This window comes from Calidris pugnax, unplaced genomic scaffold, assembly GCF_001431845.1.
Source record: "Calidris pugnax isolate Ruff unplaced genomic scaffold, ASM143184v1 scaffold179, whole genome shotgun sequence".
Lineage (NCBI taxonomy): Eukaryota > Metazoa > Chordata > Aves > Charadriiformes > Scolopacidae > Calidris > Calidris pugnax.
Window position 1 is genome coordinate 2,164,175 of NW_015090948.1, and position 13,253 is coordinate 2,177,427.

The 13,253-nt window shown below is 39.3% G+C and overlaps 1 protein-coding gene across 1 annotated transcript in view; it reads left to right on the forward strand.

Annotated features, from left to right (window-relative positions):
• The window catches only part of ERBB4 (erb-b2 receptor tyrosine kinase 4), a 416,629-nt gene that overhangs the window by 215,554 nt on the left and 187,822 nt on the right, over positions 1-13,253 (forward strand). The window contains exons 6-9 of the mRNA XM_014951952.1: positions 2,148-2,266; positions 6,086-6,227; positions 7,747-7,860; positions 9,455-9,581. Of these exons, the coding sequence (XP_014807438.1) occupies positions 2,148-2,266; positions 6,086-6,227; positions 7,747-7,860; positions 9,455-9,581 (502 nt within the window). The remainder of the gene's footprint in view (positions 1-2,147; positions 2,267-6,085; positions 6,228-7,746; positions 7,861-9,454; positions 9,582-13,253) is intronic.

Here is a 13,253-nt window from a genome sequence, read left to right on the forward strand (position 1 = left end):
TAATAGGCACTGAGATCAGTATCATTTGCTTAGCTGATTTCAGTGCTCCCAAAAACTCCTTGCAAAAAAAAAAAAAAAAAAAAAAAAAGGAAATATAGTGCTAGTTAATTTTTGAGCCTGTGGCAGGTTGGGTGGCGCTCGTGAGGGGAACCTGCCCGCTGCCCGCAGAACCTTCTGGAAGGGGGCGCTGAGCATGCTGGGAGGGCGGGGCGGGGCAGACGGCGGCCATTTTAGTGTCCTCATGCGAGCGGTGTGAGGGCTGTTGTGGTGCATGGCTTCCGAGCTCGTCCTGCTGCCCACAGCTGTAACAACAGCCAGAGGAGCAGAAAGTTGTGGCAAAGGAGAGGGCATTTTAAAAAGTAAGGTAAGCGAGGTCACGAGTGGTTGCTGTGTGAAAGGGAGGGAAGAGTGTTTGGGTGGTGCCCCCTGGGCTTAGGGGCCAGGTCTTTCTCTGAGGAGTGACACGGGTAAACACAGAGAATTTGGGTTATGGGGCGGAATGGAATGAATATCCTCTGCTTCTGTGTCTCTCCACTGATGGCAGAGGGGGAGCCTCTGGTAAATAGGGTGCTCCATCAAGTCAGGATAAGTCGGGACTTCGTCTCCCTTTGAGATCAAAGCAGAAAGTGCCCGTTCCAGTGCAAATCGAGGCACTATGGACCAGTTTCTGAAATGGCATAAAACCAATATGCATTCACTGACTAAATGAGGTCCTTGTTCGTTTTCCTGAGATGAGCCTCATTGCTTATCAGCTAATGGTGTGGTGGTGGCGTACTGTGACAGGTGTGTTTTGCTTAGCGTATGCCACTGTTTCCTATCTCTGTCCTAATGTTTATCAATACCGATACTTAAATAAACAAATCCTTGTAATCTGTTTCCCTAGCAGTGTTAACAGCAAATGCATGTACAGAAATTTCCCTTATTTCTTAAATCAGATTGCATAAGGCACAAAAGCGCTTTTTGTTTGGGGGTTTGCCTCTGGTATCAGCAAGATGGAATTACTCTAAATGTGCATCACTTTATTCTGTTGATTATAAGTGATGACTTCTCTTTGGTTAGTTACATTTTCATGTCCTAAATAAATGTTTTGTATATCAAAAAGCTTTGACATTACCTTAAATATTTCCAGAAGTAGTGGAGGGAATTTGGATTACAGAGTACTTATAAAGGAGGTAGCTATACATTAAATAGTAGGATTGAGCAGAAAGTTAGGTGGAATTTTGTGTTCTCCGGCTTCTTGAGAAGTGTTTTCCAGAGAGAAGCAATTAAAAGCTTTTAACAAAATAAATGCTAAAGGTTAATTACAGAAACGTAACATTCCTGCTTTTATCAAAAGCCAGCTGACAGCACTGCTTCCTGGCAGTCTGTAGGCAGTGGATGGTATAGTGCTGCGGATAATATTAATTTTCTTTTCCCATAAAATAAAGATAGAAGCTATAGTTGAGTGAGGGGAGGAGTGAGGCTCCACTTGTTGACCAACAAGTGAGGCTTCACTTCTTGACCGTTCTTTGGACAAGACTAAGTGCTGAGATACAGTAGTGTGGTACCACTTAAATCCCTGTGCTTTCCAGTTGGGAAAATGTTCCCTTGTGAATGAAGGCTGGATTGTGTTACTTAGAAAACGCAGTGGTGTTTCCAATGTGTTCCAGTCTGCAGGTTGTATTCTCTTCTGTTACCTCATTGCCAATTTGTCAAATTGTTTGCCATCAAGAAGATCGTTTGGTTCTGAGATTGCTGGCTGAACTCTGAATTTCACTCATTTACTCGGTGTTCTTCATGGGGGAAAACACACAGGACTGGTGGGCTCTTCTGTTATCTTATGGTTTTTTTTTTTCATATCCTTCTATCGGCTCTTTAAATAAACTAGTAATTTGAAAATAATATTCCACCTGAAGTTCCAAGAGTAAGAAATGAGACTTTAAAAATTCTCCCTCTGCAGTCCCTGAGCAACATATGTGTTCCTAAAGAGACTATTATGAGGGTACCCTGCCGAGGATATAAGTGACCAGTACCATTGAAGCAATTACCTTAAAACTTGTGGGCTTTTTCAGTGTGGTCTTTAGTTTATTGTTTCCCTCAGTGTGCAGTTGAAGAGCTCCCTCTTTAGTTGTGGTTCTGACGTGGTGATTTTCCCTGCCTTCTCCTAGTGACGAAGACGGTGTGTGCGGAGCAGTGTGATGGACGGTGCTACGGGCCCTACGTCAGCGACTGCTGCCACCGGGAATGCGCTGGGGGCTGTTCTGGACCTAAAGACACCGATTGCTTTGTATGTGTGAGATTCCTCCTTTTCTAAGTTCCTAGCAGCCACGCTGCAAATTCTTAATGCTTTAATCCATGAAATTCACAATTTTGTCCCTTTTAATGTATTGCGTGCACACTCCCAGATTTAGACTGTAATTTTTAACATCTAATATTTCTCACATTATATTAACATCACTTATCTACTTAATATCACCCATTAACAGATTTATGAGATTTGTAAATACAGATTGGGAACTATTAATATGCTAATCTCTGTGATTTTTATCTTTTGCTTTTCTAAAATTAACTTTTAGAGGTGATAGGGAATTTTTAGAAGAATTTATCATTGCATTTGAGCATGGCTTTTATTACTGCTCTGTGTGCTTATTATTTGAAAGTCAAGAATGCTATTTAGCTTCTCTCTGAAAGGTGTTCCCTTTTACAGCCAGGCTTGATTTAAACTCAGCTTTTTTACTGGCCACGCTTCTTAGTGGAGATGGAAGGAAAGAGGTTTCCAAAATACACTACCTCAAATGGATGCTACTGTGTGCTTAAAATGAAAAGAGGAAAAGGCTAACTTTTTCCTTAAAAAAATAAAATAAAAGATAATCTGAACATACAGGCCTTTAGACAAATTTGTCTACAGTCGTTTACAGTCTGCTATTTATAATCATGGTGTAAATAGCTTCAGAACCCAACACTGATCTCAAGAAATGTGTAGCTCATCACACCGGTTTGCAGAGACAAGTTTTGCTAATGTTTTCTGGGGAAGCAAACCTAGGCCTAAAGAAACCTAGAATTAGAACATGCACAGAGAGGTGGGTTTTCAAAGGTACCCCAGTGACTGAAGAGACAGGTATCTACAGAGTTGGATAGGCTCCTTTTAAAATCTGCCACATAGGACTAGGAGGCGGTATCTTATGGCATGGACGATTGTAGATGTTTTGATATTGTAGGCAAATGGGTTATAATGAACCAGCAAAAATGAATCTTTCCCTGGCTGAACCTGAAACTTTCTCATTGTTCAGGGTATCAGTTGATAGTGGTAGGTGTTGTGCTTCAAAAACGCATTCTAAATGCTGTACTTTCACTGCTGATGAAATGCAGTGATGGCCTGATTTAACAGCTGAAAGGTTTTACTAAAAACCATTCTTTGTGGCTGGGGCTTTGCATGCTCAACACGTGGTACACCCGATCCAGTGCCCACTGTGTTCTGCAGTGGCTTTGGACTGGAGAGATGGGAAAATAACATCCATTCCCCTGTCACGCACAATCTAAATGGGTAAAGGAAAGAGGAAAAATGCAGTTGATCTTCCCATATGACTGTTGAGGAACATCCTCAAAACTGATGTGTTGAACCCACATCTTGGGTGTCCAAAGGTTAAGGAGGAGTTATTTGCAGCATAAATTCTGTAATATTGCAGCCTTAAAGAAAATGAGTTTCTGAACTCTTGCCGTTATGGAAATATGTATGCTAAAAAATCAACTAGTGTTTTTGTTTTGATCCAGCAGAGAAGCACCCAGGGCTTTATTCTCATTCACTCCTGGCCCGAGAGCAGTGTAAAAGAAATTCAGCAGGGATCTGGCAGTTTTCAGGGCAAGTCATTACTTGCTTAGTACACACTGGGTGAAAAGTGTAATCCTTTAGGCTATGGAAAACAGAGCTTAGCTTTCAGCTGAGATACAACTTTATTTTTTCCCTGTGTGTGTTCCTGTGCTTTCATTCACAAATTAGCAGCATTTAGCACCAAATGCTACAAGTTTGCATGTATTACTGAAGCAATTGCAAGTGATACACAACATTGTAGTCCTAACTTCGAAGTTCCCAAATCTTCTAGGTGGGCTTTTCCTGAGAATTGCCATCTCTCTGAAGAGTAACAGTGTGCTTTACCTTGCCAGTTTAGTTAACCATTGGCAGAGGATTGTCGTGTACATTAGAGTACCTTTTAAGTCAACAGTGGATGTAAAAAAATGCATTGTGGAAACAGCTAAATTATTATTTATTAATAAGCAGAAGTACCGTTTCTGAAGCATTACAAATCCTTTAGTGTATTATAGCAGCTTGCAACAGCATCCTGTTGTAAATATGGTTTTAATATTTCTAGATAAAATTCATCCACCCTCCTCCATATGCTGCCGTATACTCATTTGCATATTCAGTTCTAAAAGCAAGGCAATAATCATCATCTGACAAAACTGCAAGCAAAGATGATAAAACAAAGTTTAGAAGATGTTCTTATCTTGCATTCAAAACCAAACTGGATCTGAAACTTGAAATGTGTAGCAGGGCCTGGTTGAGTGCACATCGGAACCAGAAAAGTGCCACAACCTTGTTCATCAGGTGGGCTTCCCAGCCAGTTCTTAGTAAGGAGGTAACCGACTGTATTTATCTCTTTTTTTCAAAAAACAAACAAACCAAATCTTGGTTCAATGAGAAACTGACAGTTTTTGTAATATGCATTTTGAAGAACCAGGAAACACAGGATCAGCTTGGTTTACCTGCAAGCCTCTGAGGATTATGGAAGCTCACGCTCCCTGTAGCACAATAGGGCACTGCCTTCATCATGTAACACCCTCGTTGTCCCTTTCAGCAGCAGATTTTGCCCTTCTTCCTTGGTTGTGTTATTGGCCTCTCCCCTCTGAAATCTTCTGATGGGACAAGTGACCTCCCTCAGTGCTGTTCCTGATCTGAATGGAGATAAGAACTGTTAGTGAAAGCAACAGAACAAAGGAATCTTTTTCACTTTTCTCTCATTTCTGGCCCAGGAGGGGAGGGAATGTGGTACACACAATGGTATATTTGGTGACTGTTTAAAGATCTGAAGCCATCTGTATTTTTTATAATCTGGAAAAGGACCAGAAGGATTTATCCCTAGATTAAACTTGTAAAGCAGCCTGGCTTCTGGAAGCAGGTTAGTGGGGAAGCAGAATCCGGTAGCAGTGGTTGCTTAAACTGCTGGAGAAATCCAAGCCAAGCTACAGCTTTCATATTCATATGAAATGTAACATGTATGGTACGCTTTGTGAATATTACTCCCAACAATTTTTTACAAGCAGTGGTTAAAACCGTAGTCATGATATGTGGTCATAAGGATTGTCAAAATTGGTGGTGTTTTTCTGTTACTAATTATCAACCTTGCATGGTCAATTATTTTTCCTGCATACCATTACTCTCTGTATCCACACACTTGCCTCTTCATTTGTCAGGGCCCTGTCGTCTGTCAGCTGTGGGTGGCTGAGCTTGAATGCTAAGTGATACAAAGTCTTATTTTCTTTCCTCAGTGTGTGAAGCAACTGACCTTGTTAAACTTGCCACTTAGGGAAATGACCCCCTCCTGTGCTAGCTCAAAGAAGCTCTTATCCCTCTTGCTTTCTAATTGGGAATTTCAGTTTTGAGCTGGACGATGGACTCATGCTGAAAGAAATCTAGAGGTTGAACCTCTGAAAAAGTCATTAGCATTTGTTTAGACTGACTATGATAAATAGCTGGTTCACTCTTGGCAGTTTTAGAATGTCCTATCAAGTGGTGAATTAGTTGATTGCTAGTAGTAACAGTAGTTATGAAACAAATTACAGTGTTGTTATGTTTTTGTAGGAAGTGCTGTAACAGTCAACTGTTTCAAATTAAGCGGGTTCTTTGGGCTCCCTTTTATGTCATGTATTTGCTAAGATTCTAGCAAGAAATCTAAGTAGCCAGAGTGAAGGTTAGAAAACTGTGTATCACATTCCTCACTGTTGCAATGCATTGGAACAGCTAAGACTGTGTTTTAAACTAAAAAAAAAACCCACCCAACCACGCCAAAGCAGCTGAATAACTTTTTTTTTTTTCTCCCTTGTTTTGCAGGCCTGTATGAATTTCAACGATAGTGGTGCCTGTGTCACGCAGTGCCCCCAGACTTTTGTATACAATCCTACCACCTTCCAGCTGGAGCATAATCACAATGCCAAATACACCTATGGGGCTTTTTGTGTCAAAAAGTGCCCACGTAAGTGCTGCTTTAGCTGTCTTTTCCTGCAGCGATGGAAAGTTTGAGTTGCATTTTAGGGACCTTAGAAAACAATGAGAGAATGAGAGCTAAGTGTATAGTGTGCTATCTCAAATCACTCCACGTGTCCTTGCAGCCTGTAATAACTCAGTCGTGTGTTAACTAAAGGCAGTGAAACTTCCCAAGTATCCTTATCCTTTAGCGATTTTTTTTAAAGGAAGGAAATTCACTAGGTTGTTGTTTTCATCACCTGACCACCACAGGTTACATTCATGCTTTAGATCAGCATTTGTAAATTTCAAAATGAACTGTTAAAGGGGGATTGTAAATGGATGTAAATTTCTGTTTCAGAAAAATAACAGTCCACCACCAGCACTAGTTGGCACCAAATGCTTTTATGATATCAGTGCCCTTTTCTTGGAGTAATGATGGTTTGACAGAAAGTTACTGTAACTATTTTCCTAGCAGTTCTGGCCAGTGAGGAAAACCCATGCAATACTGACAGCAACAGAGTCTTAAAACTCCAGATTAAAATTAGAGGGGAAGAGGAAGTTAAAAAAAGAGTAATCTCATGCATGTAAAAAACACATGCTTTTGAGATACCAGACAGATGATGGCAAGTAACAGAAAAAATGAGAGGATCATCACTTACATAGTTAGTCTTTGATACTGCTGTTTTAGTTAGAAAGAAAAATAAGTGAGACGGTATTCTTGCTCTCCCTTTCATTCCCACCAAGGTTTACAGTTGTGCATTAATTATTTTATCCATAAATTGCATATAAGAAGGATGGGTAACCTATAATAAATGGAAATACAGTTCAGCCCAAACCAAAATCCAGATTTTGAATCTCTGTGGAGAACTTCAGATTGACAGTAGGCTGAGGCTGGGACTGTCAAGGTTTAGTTCTGTCTGTAATAGAGTGGTGGGTTTTTTGAAGCAAGATTTTTATTTTTCTTTTTTTTTTAACACAGAACTGGTATAACATGCATTACTTAAGGCATATGATTCTTTGTCCAAATACTTCATTGAATATTTTTTCCTTTGTTTTTTTTTTTTCCTGGCAGCATTAAGCTTTCAATTAGGTAGGATCAGTCTATATCCCCTTTGGCAGTTGTTTTACAAGGCAAAATTGAAATACTTGTCGTTGTCTTGTGTGATGTTTTATCCCAGATGTATATATTTGAATGCGCATGAAAGAGATGGGCAGAGCATCTTGTTTTATTTTTCTTCAATTACTGCAGCTTTTTTTGCTATGATTAATAATAAAACCAAATTGGGAGAGGAGGCAGATCAGACCTGACAATTCATGGATTTTCATAAGTCTCAAAAAACATGCCTAATTTGCTTATACACTTCTGAAAGCACTGAACATAAAATGTTAATGTCAATGTGGAATTATTAATTAATTGTGGTAATTAATGTGGTAATTAATAACATGTATTGACATAGCATCCAAAACCATGTGTATTACTTACCTCAGTGGTTTGCTTTCTGCCAATATCTGCTTTTTCTCTTCAGACAACTTTGTGGTAGATTCCAGCTCTTGTGTCCGTGCGTGTCCGAGCTCCAAGATGGAGGTTGAAGAAAATGGTATTAAGATGTGCAAGCCCTGCACTGACATCTGTCCTAAAGGTAGGCAGGAGTTTAGCATCACTGTTCTTGGATGTAGTCTGTGCTGCAGTAGAGCAGAGCGGGGTGTTATTCATGAGTGTGTTGTGGAATATCGATAGCCTTAGGATACCCACAGAACTTTGAGCTTTGTAGGCTGTGTGTAAAGTATACACAGTAAAACGAAAATTTATTAAGTTGTAATGGTAATACAACCAAGCCAATTACTTCTGATTAGATAAAAATGAAAGGGATTTCTCTGTTAGTTTTAGAGAAATCTGAAAGAATTCTTTATTACCTTATTTTAATGATAGGTATTTCCTGAAGGTGTTCTAGAGCTGTCCTTTTATCATTGCCTAGGAGGCCACATTAAAGCCCTGGCTTCAATGTATGGTATGCCTCATACTTGTCAATACAATGTTAGGTTTCCATTTATTTCCTGTTTTTCAAAAATGTCTTTTCCCAGAATCTTCCACCTTCTTTCTGAGTGTCTAAAATATAGACTAGAAGTTTTTCAGTGACAGTGCTGTTGAGAAGACTGAAATCTATAGATTACTTTGCTGTCCCAAGCTCCACTAGGGAGACTTTCTGCTCCCTGCTTGAAGGTCTCAGGAGGAAAGCAGGATCAGTTTTCCCATCCGAGTCTGTGCCACCTTTCAGCCCTAGTGGAAGCCACATCTGGAAGGGGATTCACAATGAAGCTGCTGAAAGACTCTGTAAAGCAACAGTCACTCCACATGGCTGAAACAGTCCAACACAGAGATCTCTGCCAAGGCAGGATACTGACACGTTGGATTCTAAGTGAAGGCAGTGTCCAGCCCTTTAACCTAATAATTGCAGTAAACAATCTTTTTTTTCTGGAGAGATTGTTTTATGCAGGAAAATACATGTGTAGTGCTTTTGTCAAGCTCTTAGCCTTACTCTGTGAGGAGGAAAGTTACCACGCTTGTAAAAGGTTCAGGTGTACTGCTGGTAGTGCCAATAGAGCAGCCTAGTTAGGGAGATAGGACACATTAGGGCATGGAAGTCATGAAGGATTTCTTCCTGGATGCATCATGTGCCCCAGAAAATGCAACTAAATTACATAGAAACGCTACACAAAGAATTTTTCTCATTGGGTGTGAAAGTTTCTCCAGGCCCCAGTAACTTAGTTGCTGTGATTATTAATAAAGAATTACTTGTACTCACTTTCTAAAGGACCTTATGGCATGTGGATGGCTAAGTTCACAAATCCACCGAGCAAAGGGAACCTCGTGAGCTAGCAGTGTTAGGACACCTCAGTTTCTGCAGTGAGTAGTGCACAAATAAATGGCAGGGCCATGGGGTTAGTCTGAGCTAACAGCTAGACTTGAGTGGGATATCGTGTGCTTCATACTTGTCTCTAGATCCCCTGTAAAATACCTGTGTGCCAGGATATCCTTCTGTGGCAGGTACTTTAGCTTATTGCTTGTTTTAAATTGGCCTGTGCTCTTTGGGAATATGGGTAAGGGGTGCCGTTTTAACACCTCTCTGCTGCTTTATCTCAGAAAGAAATGAAGACTTGTGTCTAGAAGGCCAAGATAGTCTGATTCAGTAATTGTTTTTCCTAGTTCTTAACACAGACTCCTTGTTTTGGCAGCATGTGATGGCATTGGAACAGGGAGTTTAGTGTCAGCTCAGACGGTGGATTCCAGCAACATTGACAAGTTCATAAACTGCACCAAGATCAATGGCAACCTTATCTTCCTTGTTACTGGGATTCATGGGTAAGTGACAAAATGTTAAGATGTTATGCCATGGTGCCAGCTGAAACAAATTGTGTCCACCTCTTAACGATGGCCGCAGGCTTCTTTTGTGGAACAGCACACCCAGGATAAATTAGTTTTCTGCTTTCTGTTATGAAAGAAACTGTTACTCTGATTTTTATGGTTCAACCTCTAGGAAAAAAAAAAAAAGGACGAAGTATGCTGTTCACACTAGAAAGAGAAAAGACAACTGTGATTTTTGGTTGCTTTATGAGATCCTTGGTACTGGCTTACAATAATGGCTGATTAGAAGGGAGAAAGGAAAGTTGTTTTCCATTACTTAGTTTTAAATTTTGTATGACCAGTAGTCTAACATGCAGAGTATGCAGAGTGTCCCTCACCCAGCATAAACTGTCATAGCCTGGGTGTCTGACACTGCATGTACTGCCAAAAAAGCTGCGCTTTTGTTAGTCAGTTTTGAAGTTTCAATTGAAGAGATGCACAAATCTCACTAGTATTTAAATGCAGTATTTTGGGTTAAAGAGGGCTGTATATTGAATAAGTTTTAATTGAAGATGTGGAGATATAAAACCAGTATTTTAAATTCTCACCAGTTCCTTCTGAAGAAAGATACTCGAGCCAGGTGACCAGTGCCTTGTGTACAGTGCGGTGCCCTGTGTGTCTGCATGCAGGATGTGGACACTGCGAGGGTGGGATGCATCCAGTGCTCTGTTTTGATGATCAGCTGAGGTCCGGTGCAACTTGTCACTTTCTTGCATTGTATTCTTTCTGTCATTGAGAAAACACAAATATTATTGTATCTTCTTACTAATTGAAGTCTTTGTGTTGTAATTAGCCATGGTAAGTTACATGTGACACTTTGAGGTATTTCAGGACCTAGTAAAACGAGCAAAATCCTCAAAATGCACAAATAATATTAAACTCTTTTGCCTCTGCTGTGATAAGTAGGCAGACATTTTGTGGTACATTAACAGTGTAAAGTAGTCAATGGCTTCTATTACTGTGTAGGCTTCAAATTTTAACTTGAGTTTTAGGTTCCTCGGAGCTTTTAAAATTGTTTGCTATTGGTTTGGGGTTTTTTTGTATCTTAATTGCAGTTCTGAAACTCCATGTTTGCATCTTTATGACATAGCAAAAATATGATTAACTGCATGTCTACAGATTGATCTGAAATGGAAATCTGACGTGAGTAGCGGCAGCAGATTTTTCTTCAGTCTTTTGATAGATTCGGATATGTTTAGGTTGTAAGAAAGTGGTTGACACTAGGCTGCCCGGCTCAAATTTCCCTACTAGGTGAGGTGGAAAGAAATAACTCATTTCCTTGATTTGACACAGTGATTGGTTATATTGCTGGAGTCAAGTTGTAGGTGAAGCTTTGAGAAAGACAGTTGAAAATCCATTTCAGTGAGGCCCTACAGCTCAATGATTATCAGAAGGCCAGTAAATGCGGGCTTTCACTGTGTAGTGGTTGTTCTCATCTCTCCAGCAGAGAGTACAGTGTGAAAGGTTAGTGTATCATAGGGAGGAAGAAGGACTTTGGTTCAAGTGGTTTAAGGAAATGCTGCTTTGAACTTTTTGAAGCCCTGGAGAAGGTCACCCAGGAGTCAGCACTTAGGCCTTCACGCTTTCTGATCTGGCCATATGACTGACTGAGAGGTTGGATGTAAATCTATTATATTTCCTAGGACAGGAAATACTCTAGTATGTGCCAGACAAGCAGCTAGGGGACATAAGCAATTTTGTGTGGATTATTCCGGTGCATTACATGAAATGTAATTTTGAGTGTTAGAACTCCTTTTGTTGCAAAAGTTACATAAGCTGCAAATTTACGAGATGAACCTCATTAAAAAAAATCTGTCAAAATCAAAGGGACTGAACCCACCCTTGAGGAAAACAGTATTCATCTGAAAAATATCTAAATTAAGGACTAAAAAGCAGAGGGCTAAAATATTTTGGTTTTATTTTAATAGAAGAAAATAAGGCTAGGACAAGTAATGTTGAAACTGCGTACCACTGTCTCTCATTCTTTATGTAGAGAGCTCACTCCAACAAGTCTGAAGTATGAGGACACTGAGTTCAGCAACCTTAAAGCTTTGCACAGAATAAATTGCAATAGTATATATTAAAAGAAGAGGAAAAGATTAGAGAAGGAATTAAAATAACTTTATATTTTTAGAACAGCTTTTTTAAAAAATTCTGTCAAATTTTGCAAATCACTAATACAGAAAGGAAATTTAAAAAATTACACTTGCTACACAAGCAGTTTATGATATAAATGAATAGCATGGAGCAACAACAGTGATACGTATTTCCACTCAAACTTTTAGTTAACTTCTGTTATGAATTTGTTTACTCAGAGTGAACTGCAGCTTTTAAAAGCATGCATTTTCAGTGTTTCAGATTTTAGGGGCAACTTCTCTATGGTAAATTGAAAAACTTCATATAGTGGCAAACAAGAAAATCAGTGACAGATGCTGTGTGGATTTTTTTGTTTGTTTTCACTGGGAACTGCACTGTTACAATTGATCCTGCCATAAATTTTCTCCTTCTGTAGCCTGTCTTTCCCTGTCCTGAGTACTTGAACTTTGTGAATTTGTAATAACTTATATACAAACTGTATATATAATTATGAATTGTTTTGATGCACAATTATTTATAATAGTTTCTATATAAATTAGAGAATTATGACTTTGCTTTAATTAGTGTCCAGAAATTAAGTGGGATGAAGGTAGACCTAAATTTTGGTAAGTCAGTAGTACTTATTCTTTTAAGGTATTGCTCTGCTAAAGTTATGGATAATGTGGTCTTCATCAGGATACACGTGTGCTGCCTGAGACAGACAACACATTGGCTGGTAGATGGGTAGGACTTGTATAGGTCAAGTGCAGCCTGCTCTGTACTGCTTCCTTCTGGTTGGGACGCTGAAAGCCGTGTTGCCTTCTGCTTGTGTTGGTGCCTGTGAAGGGGTTGGATATACCAAGGAGAGCTGTAGTTTAAGGATGAACAGCCCCAGCCAGCAGCACATGATGCTGTGCATCTCCGGTTCTGCAATGAGCCAAAACTCATTCTTGGAGCTGTAAAATTCAGCTGTGCCTGTTCTGCTGAAAAATCTCATCTTTGCCAAATAAGAGTAGAAGATGACTGCATTATTCTACAGTTTTATATGTTGATAAAACATCTGAAAAGACAATTGGCTGTTTAAGAAGTTTGAATGTGTGTTTGTATCTCTAAAGTCTGCTTTATCTTAGGGTTTAGAGGTGAAATTCACCAACCTCATGTTTACTACAGACGAGGGTTTTCCTGTTTTAATAGTAATGCATTTTAAAAGCAAAGTGTTATGTTACTTTAAAGTAGTCAAAACTTGTTAACTAGTGTTCTGAGCACCCCAGAGTGTTAAAATTAAGTATATATAATTTTCTCCTTCTGTAGCCTGTCTTTCCCTGTCCTGAGTACTTGAACTTTGTGAATTTGTAATAACTTATATACAAACTGTATATATAATTATGAATTGTTTTGATGCACAATTATTTATAATAGTTTTTTATATAAATTAGAAAATTATGACTTTGCTTTAATTAGTGTCCAGAAGTTAAGTGGGATGAAGGTAGACCTAAATTTTGGTAAGTCAGTAGTACTCATACTTTTAAGGTATTGCTCTGCTGAAGTTACGGA